Source organism: Dasypus novemcinctus, chromosome 4 (assembly GCF_030445035.2).
Source record: "Dasypus novemcinctus isolate mDasNov1 chromosome 4, mDasNov1.1.hap2, whole genome shotgun sequence".
Classification (NCBI taxonomy): Eukaryota; Metazoa; Chordata; class Mammalia; order Cingulata; family Dasypodidae; genus Dasypus; species Dasypus novemcinctus.
In genome coordinates, this window is record NC_080676.1 from 156988439 (window position 1) to 156997858 (window position 9420).

Consider the following 9420-nt stretch of genomic DNA (forward strand, 5'->3'; position numbering starts at 1 on the left):
AGCCTATCCTTAGACAGCTTCTAATCAGTTTTGCTCTTAAATTTAAACTGCTGTGGAATACCAGGTGTGTGATATCCAACATGGGATGATAAACTGAAACAAAGGAAGTAGAAGAAAACAATATGAAATTTATCGTGGGGTGAGGGGCATGATGAACCAGTTAATCTTCTAGAATGTAGAACAAAAAATTCAACAATTGAAAGACAGAAAAGGAAAGATGATTAAAATACCAACAGAGGAGAACCATATAACTAGTTTGACAGATCTAGATAATAACTAAGCCAGCAGTAAACTTGAGAGGGGAATAAAGATTCAACATGCAAAGCTTGAGGTTTTTGTGTCCTGTGTACTCTTTCTTGAAATGCTATTGGAGGTTGTACCCCATGAATATGAGTAATCCCGGAAAGAGGAGAATATAAATTCCAGGCACCAAAGTCTAACACAAAAGGCCTAAAGAACAAACTAATGCAGATTTCCCTCCAAGTGGGGAAGAAAAGTAATCAACTGTTGATAAATACCCAGAAAACTTAAGCAAATAAAAAATATGAGGCAATCTGTACTTAAGGAGGAATTGTTTTATATGAAAGGGTAAGCATTGCTCGTTTACTTTGTGGCTCACCTTTGTTCACTGAATGTTGATAAAAGGTATCCTGGACAAATGGGAATTGCTATGCCATTCGCTGAGGATACAGAGAAGGGCTAGGAGAGATGGTGGCACTAGGGAAGTCAGATTCTGTTTTGGACCTGTCTATACTGAGAGACAGCAAATGAAGATGTGTCACTTTGAAGAGATCTCAGTCAGTTGTTTTGCTATCTGTAAAAGGAGAAAATCTCTACTTCAGTAAATTATTGTTCAGAAGCTTACAATGTGTCATTCTTGAAAAAGTGAGCCTGGGAATGTCTTACAATTTTAAGATAGTGATAAGAATGTAAATATAGTGTATTTGTTCAGATGATTCCTGCAAGATCATCTGTTCTCTCCGTATTAATATTTTCTAAGCTTATGTTTTATATTTAATTTTATTTTAGCCTAAAACGGAGACTTCCTTCTCGTTCCTCAATTTTGAATGTAAAGAATCGGAGATTGACGAATCAAGCGTTTGAAAATTCAGCTTATAAAGATGATGATGATGAAGATGTCATCATCTTAGAAGAAAACAGTACTCCCAAACCTGCAGTAGATCATGATATTGAAGCGAAATCAGAGCAAATCCACTTAGAGCAAAGTGGTATTCAGGTGGAGCTTGTGGATGATAAGGAGCCTTGTGGCCAGACTAGTTCAATAAGCACCCTGTTGTCCAGATGTGATCAGGGAACTACTGCAGCCACACAGACTGAAGTACCAAGTTTAGTTGTTAAAAAGGAAGAAACTATTGAAGATGAGATAGATGCAAGAAATGATGCAGCCACACTCCCCTCCTGTGTAGAAGCTGAAGCGAGAATACATGAAACCCAGGAGACCTTTGATAAATGTATAGGTGATGCTGGCTGCCAGTTAAATGAACTGAGAAATGAGCTACTTCTAGTTACCCAAGAAAAAGAAAATTATAAAAGACAGTGTCATATGCTTACTGACCAAGTGAAAGTATTACAGCAGAGGATACTAGAGATGAATGACAAATTCGTGAAGAAGGAAACTTGCCATCAGTCTACTGAAACTGATGCTGTGTTTTTACTTGAAGGTATTAATGGCAAATCTGAAAGTCCAGACCATATGGCATCTCAGTATCAGCAAGCTTTAGAAGAAATACAGAGGCTGCAGAAACAGTACAGTGCTTTGCAACATGTAAAGTCTGAATGTAGTCAGTGTTCCAATAATGAGAGTAAAAGTGAAATGGACGAAATGGCTGTGCAGCTTGATGATGTATTTAGACAACTGGACAAATGCACTATTGAGAGGGATCAGTATAAAAGTGAGGTGAGTTCTGTCATCTAATATTAAGATAATGGTGTTAAGGGGTATGCAAACCTTAAACTGGTAATTGCTGTATTGGAATACTTCTCACTTCTTATTTCCATTTAGTGAGTATCTGTTATTCCACTAATTTTCATTTTGGGATTGGTCCTAGGGGCACATGGAAATGTGTAGGGGCATTTTTGGCTCTTAAAATGTCTTAAGGAGATGGGCATTACTGGAATTTAATGGATGGTACAGTTCAGTGCTATACAAGGAAGAATTGTTCTGCTCAAACTACCAATATCACCCCATTGAGATAGCCAGTTATTTAATATGGTAGGAACTTAACATCTGTTATTAATAATAAGCCTTAAAATAACCATACAATGTAGGTGGTGGTATTGTCATTTTATAGATGTACCCTCTATTAGTTAGGATTAATTTTATATCTGAGTTACAGTGGCAGTTCCATGGTCATCAGAAACACAGGCTTCTATTACACGGTTGCTTTGCTTCTTACCGTGCAGTAGTGTTCTGATAAGGCTCTTTGGATTCAGCCATCTTATCTATATTCCAAGCAGCAGGAAACAGATAGGATGCAGTTCCTTAAAGATGCTTCCTGGAAACTGCTTCTCATTGTTAGAACTGAGTCGTCTTGGCTAATGTGGGTGTCTGGGGAATATAGTCTTTATTCAAGCATTCTTTTACTGAGAAGAAAGATAACAGGACACAAATAGGAGCTCCTGCACATGTCCTTACTTCAAATTCAACTAAATACCTTTTTTTTTTTTTTTTACGTTTTTATCTATCATTTTTATGTGGTGCTTAAAATAAGGGTTTCCCTGCTGAAAAGAACTTGAAATCCCAATGTACTTCTGTTACAGTATTATGCTGTCAGAAATACTGCTTACATAACTGCTCAAACACTCATCTTAAAATATTGGCTTAGGAGCTAGATGACAAAATACATACAAATCAGTATAAGCTCATTGTTATAACTTTAAAGCTGGTAAATGTGCAAGAAATGAAAACCACTGTGATGGCATTTATAATTTGGCAATTTTTATTTTTTCACTTTTTTTTTTTTAGGTTTATTTATTTATTTATTTCCCCTCCCTTCTCCTCCTCCCACCCTGCTGTTTTTGCTGTCTGTGTTGTCTTCTCTTCTCATTTTCTCTCCTCTAGGATTCACTGGCATTCGATCCTGGAGACTCCTGATGTGGAGAGAGGTTCCCTGTCAATTGCGCTACCTCAGTTCCTGGTTTCTGCTGTGCTTCACCTTGACTCTCCTCTTGCCTCTCTTTTGTTGTGTCATTATCTTGCTGCTTGACTCACTTGCATGGGCATTGGCTCACTACGTGAACACTTGTGTAGGCACTCGCTCACTGTGCGGGCACCTATGCTCACCACCTCACTACGCAGGCACTCACATGGGCACTGACTTGCCCATGCAGGCACGCTTTTTCCTCTTTTTCACCAGGAGGCCCCAGGGATCAAACCCTGGTCCTCACATATGGTAGGCGGAAGCTCTGTCACTTGAGCCACATCTGCTTCCCTTGATTTTTTTTTTTTTTTTTTTTTTTAGTTTTCAGGTACCACTTATATTTGGATAAGTGGTAATTAAGATTTTGTATTCTTTCAATGTAAAAGATGTAGAGATGAAATTATAAGCAAATGACACTTTGTTTTTAGAAAACTTGTGGGGTTTTTTGTTTTGTTTATACAACATTTTTTATATTGATAAATTTCATCAAGCAGCTTCTCTAAATTTCTTAGCTTAAATTTGCACTTTGATATTAATATTTTAAAATTTTATAATTATGAAATTAATTCATTTATATTTTTGTCAGGTTGAATTACTGGAAATGGAAAAATCTCAAATCCGTTTACAGTGTGAAGAACTCAAAACTGAAATTGAACAATTAAAATCTACAAATCAGCAGATAGGAACAGATGTTTCAACTTCAAGTAACATTGAGGAGTCTGTAAATTATACTGATGGGGAAAGGTAATATTAAATGAGGCATTTTGCTAGGGCTACAATTTCAGTTAGTGCAATATTTATTTTATCTGCTAGCATGCATCAAATAGATACTCTTTTATCAAAAGAAGTTAGGTTGTCTTCTGTGATCCCAGTGTTTTCATGGACAAAGTGATACAGAGGAAGTAACACATCATCCTTCAAGGAGCTAACAGCTGAGGTCTAATTTAAGTGAAGTAGGAATTTAGAAGGAATAAAGCACTTGTTCAGTCAAAGGGGTTTGGAATAGTGTTGGGAAAAACTGAAAGTTCAACAGGATCTTGAAAAATAGGTTGAATTTGGCCAAGGCTGAAAGATAAGAGACGCTTACATGTGACTTACTTTTTCTGTCTGGTTTGTTTTTCTTTTATTTTTGTACTTGGCACCATATCTTTTGTTTTTGTTATTTCAATTTTATATTTGAACATTTCTGTAATGCATTGGTAATGCAACATTAATAATTCTTTTAATGTGCATTGATTGTACATTAGATATGTTATCTTATGTTTCTCAACAGTCTGTGAAAGAAGAATTACTATTATTCAGTTTTATAAATGATGACTTTAAGGCCAAGAGAAGTTACATAATTTGTCCCCGGCCACATATTTGGGTCTGACTCTAGGGCCCAAATCGGCCTTATGTTCAGTTTCCTAATTAATATGTACAGTAGGAATGATTCCATTTTTAAAACAATTTTTTTTATTTTGGCATAATTTTAGACTTTCAGAAGAATGAGTACTTCTGACCATCTTAGAAATTGCTTATATTTAGAATATAAGTTGTATACGTAAAACTTATAAAGAAGTGGAGCAAGAGCTTCAATTAAAGCAGAATATTTTTAAATAAAAAAATATAGTGGAATATAGTTGGATCCCTAGGACAATTTATTAACTTTGCACAGTCTACATTTTTATATTTTTTGTTTCTGTTTTGTTTCACGGCATGCTTTCCACAATCTTAACTTCTAGGAAATCACAGAATACTAGTTGTCATTGTACAAGGGGTTATCAGGAAGTTCTTGATTCTGTTAAAATAAAAAAGCAGTAAATGAATGGTTGCCATTATCTCAGTAGGATCTAAAATTGTCTTGGGGGTTCTGTTGTGATTTGTTTTAGATAGTGGGGGAGTACAGGTAAGGAGATGGCAGTGTTGGTTGCTTTTGGTCTTTTGGTTGCTTACCATTCAGAGTGTTGTTGCATAGTCATTGAGAGCAAAAATTGTGCAGTTAGACCAGCTAATATGATAGCATTTAAGTCCTAAAAGATACCGTTGTTTAGACATGTCTACTGCCATCCTCACCTGACATATTAATTTTATGACTTTGTCTTCTGGCTTCAATTATTGAAGGATTTTGTGAAATCTGTTTATGGAAATAAAAGGAATAGAGCAGTCCTATGTAAGCATGAAGGGCAGTGATCAAAAGTCTTGGCTGGTGTTTTCTCAAATGGAGACCCACAAACGTCTGTAGTGCTTATAGAAATATAGATCCTTGGGATCCAGTGCAATTTATTAGAAACTATTTTAAACAATTTCCCAGATGAGCTTTGAGTACCTGGTGATCTTGTAGACTGGAACTTTCCAGTATGATAGTCACTAGCCACATGTGATAGTTGAAATGTGGCTAGTCTGAATTGAGATGTGCTGTAAGTATAAAATACAGTTTTAAAACCCTAGGGTGAGAAATGCATGTAAAACACCTCATTAATAAAGTTTTTTATTTTGATCACTTAATGAAAAGATATGGTGACACTGGATTAAATAAGATATATTACAAAAATTAAATCCCTCTGTCCTTTTTAACTTTAATGTGGCTACTAGAATATTTTTTAAATTGGATATATAACTTGCATTATTTCTGTTAGACAGTTTTGTTCTAGACTCTAAAAATATGAACCCTTGAAATGGCAGTAGGAGGGAGCAGCCAGGGACAATCAAAAGACAATGGAAAGGGTGGATAAGAGAGTTGTAAAAGTTATTTGTGTAATTATTATGTAGATAAAGATATTAGTTATGACAAAGAAAATCTAGTAGAAAGATGAAGTGCTGATAATTCAGATACATGTAAATAAACATAGAAGGAATAAAAATGATCATCTAATCCAGGGTTTCCCAGTGTTTTCAGCAAAATATTTTTCCTTAAAAATGCATGGTAGGATGGATATTCAGTGAATGTTAGCATAATAAGTTCAGAGAAGTCATCTAATTTTTTAAAATCTTGTTTAACATTATTTAACGCAAAAGTTTGTAAGCTTGTTTGACCACAGAACTGTTTTCCCCTCATAAAACAATGGATAGCTTAGTATTTTAGGAAAGAAAATTCCATTTCTTTCCTGAATAGATGCAAAAATGCAGAGATGCATTCTTATTCTTAGACCAATGTTCTTTGTAGTATATCACTACTATTTTGCAGGTGATATTTTAAGTTGCAAATATCCTTTAATTTATTTATTTTATTAGTCAGTGTTTTCTCTGTTAATTAAAAATGCATTGGTAGGAACCAAACAGAGCCACTAATATGAAACGTTACTTAGTATTTAGGCTAGAATCCAATCAATCAAATTCATATTAAATCCAGTTCTCAAGGCAAACCTTTACTTTACTTTTAGTTTAATTGTATATGATTCTAAAGAGATTGTCTTACTGTTTCAGTTTAATTATAAGTTCTATGTAAATAATAAGTTTAATATTTATATTTGCAGCCTCAAACTTCGATCTCTTCGAGTTAACGTAGGACAACTGCTGGCCATGATTGTACCTGACCTAGATCTTCAGCAAGTAAATTATGATGTTGATGTAGTTGATGAGATTTTAGGACAAGTTGTTGAACAAATGAGTGAAATCAGTAGTACTTAAAATTTATTTTATGTGAGATAATAAAAATATTTGCTCACTCCTTTTGGTTGTACAGATTTCAAAATATAGACAATGATAGGTAACAAACTGAGAAACATAATCTTTACTATATTCTATGCATTCGGGTGTGGCCACAAATATCATGGACACATTATCATATCTTTTTAAATACCTGTGAATTCTGTTGGTATTGAGCAGCAGAATATTTAATTCAAGATTCTGTTTTAAAATGTAAATATTTGTAATTAAGTCTGCACATATTTTTTTATTGCCCTAAAGGACTTAAGTGTTTTTCATCAAGAGGTTTTCAGGTGCCCCTAACCTTTGTGCAATCTTTTCTGGTTTCCCAAAGTGTATTTTTCTCTGAATGGAGGGCTGTGCCATAATACAAACGGAAATGTTACCTTTGGTTTTCTTACAAAAAAGTTTAAAGCTACAGGATTTTAAAAAATGTAATAACACTCCCAGTAAGAGTCTAATTGTAAGTGATTTGAGTATTAATGTTTCTTTTCTATAAATTCCTATCTCTTGAAATAATTTGATTCATGCAAATAAGATAAGCAGAGACTGACTCCATTTGCCAGGATTTTTCTTGTTCTGAGATTGCCAATCATGGTTAAACACGTAGTGCTTTTTATAGAACAAAGAAATGGTCTTTTAGTATAAAAACAAAATGTATTGAAAATATTAAATATACCACCAAGTTTACTTTGAAGCCCATTTTTGGCTGCTTGGTCAGCATAGAGTGGGCACAATAATTGCTTAATATTTCTTTTTGTGAAATTTCCTGTACAGCCTTTTGTAGGATTACTACAGGTTAATGTGAGTTGAGGAAGACAGTCTTTCTCAAACAATATTACATACATTTTATTCTATTACAGATCTAAATGTTTTATATAATGGAGTTAAAGCAACAAACTGCCCTAGAATTTATAGTATTACATATCATAAAACATGCTTTATTGGGCCCATGTTTTGTGCAATTTTAAAAAGAAGGCTTTCTATTAAATATAACTATGTATATATGATTAAGAATCATATTTTCCACTACTAAAATGTGCATTATTTTTTTCAAATGTTTATCATTGCTATTTATTTTTACTTTTGTTTCTGAACTTTCAGTACTTGTTCATTTTCATTATATGCTTAATTACATGTCTGTCACGTACATAACTAATTTTTACTGTATATTAACTTCTGGAAAAAGCAAATAAATGAAGATTGTTTTTATTTGCTTGATAAAGTAACTGAAAGTGTATTTTTTGTACGAAGCTGGGTTTTTGTCACAATTGTACCTACCCAAATTTTAAAATGTCTTGTAATAAAAATATATATGATGGCTAATTTTCAGATATTACTCTTAAAGTATTCTTTATTAACCCAAATTATCTTTGGAAAACTAAAATTGTGTCCATAAGACTCAAAAGTTGAGCTTATTTTTCTTTACTAATTATAAATTATTTTTTAAAGATTGGCTGCTTCAAGACTCTAAGGTTAAACTGCTCTTTCTTGAGAGTTTGTGTACATGTCTGTCTGTCTGCATATATGTGCAGTTTTAATTTTACACTCAAGAAAAATTTTTCTTTGTATAAATCATTCCATCTAATGAAACTTTGCCTAAATGACAGCTGTTTAGAGCATGTCTAAGATATATGAATATTTAAATTTATATAGATTTTTTTTTCCTGGAGCTTCTATACTTTTGCAAAGATAGGTTTTTTATATGGCTGTTAGCTGGCTTAATAGGAAAATTAATCATAGAATTAGTAAGAAACACTTGCTTGTAAATTGATTCTTTGGAAGTACTTACATGTATGTTTAATCCTTTAAGAAAATGCTACCTAGAAATGAGACTTTATAGTGTGGTTAGCAAAAAACTGTAGCAGAGGAAGATGTGGGCTTTTGTGGTATGCACAATATTTAGGTAGGGACTTCTTTTTTTTTCTGAAGTTAAATTTGTAAAGGCTAGCGTGGGGAAGAACAATGTTTTTAAACATTTATTACTTGAAAACCAAATAATAAACCAAATAGTCCATAACCCTGACAAACCACCTGATTTAATCATCTCAGGTTACAAAATCTTTGTGAAAATTCACCATGTGGTCACACATGAGAGCAAGCAATGTGGCATATCCCATGTACTTCCATTAGGTCTCAAATTCCTCCTGTGGGCAGGTACTGCTTCGGCACTACCATGACCTCAAACGCTTGATTCTTTTTTTTTTTTTTCAATTAGAGAAGTTGTAGGTTTATGGAAAAATTATACAGAAAACAGTATTCCCATTCCCCCCCTAAACAGTTTTCCCTGCTTTCAGTGCTTTGTATTAGTGTTATACTTGTGTTACAGTTGGTGAGACAGAATTATTAAAATTTTACTATTAGCTATTACAATTACACTATTAATTTGAGGAGTCCATCATTTACATTAAGGTTTACTATGTTATACAGTCCTATGTATCTTTAAAAAAGTTTTTATTCTACTAACATAAATACAGCTGAAAATTTCCCCCTTGTAAGCACATTCAAGTACATTGTCTTTATCCCAATATGTTGAAAGCCTGATCATCTTCCTTGACAGTTTCTGGGTTTTTATCTTATTCCTTTGGATGGGCCATCATTTCTTGTATCTTTTGTAATCATTTGTGTGGCA

General features: G+C 33.6%; 1 protein-coding gene across 3 annotated transcripts in view; it reads left to right on the plus strand.

Moving 5' to 3' along the window:
• The window catches only part of MORC3 (MORC family CW-type zinc finger 3), a 47183-nt gene extending 39063 nt beyond the window's left edge, over positions 1-8120 (plus strand). For 2 of the 3 annotated variants that reach the window (XM_071214958.1, XM_071214957.1), the window contains exons 15-17: positions 1030-1918; positions 3748-3905; positions 6617-8120. In XM_071214958.1, the coding sequence (XP_071071059.1) occupies positions 1030-1918; positions 3748-3905; positions 6617-6770 (1201 nt within the window). In that variant the 3' untranslated portion in view covers positions 6771-8120. Of the gene's footprint in view, positions 1-1029; positions 1919-3082; positions 3906-6616 lie in introns of all 3 variants that reach the window. The other variant, XR_011648719.1, reaches the window with a different exon arrangement.
• Positions 8121-9420: the final 1300 nt, after the last annotated feature.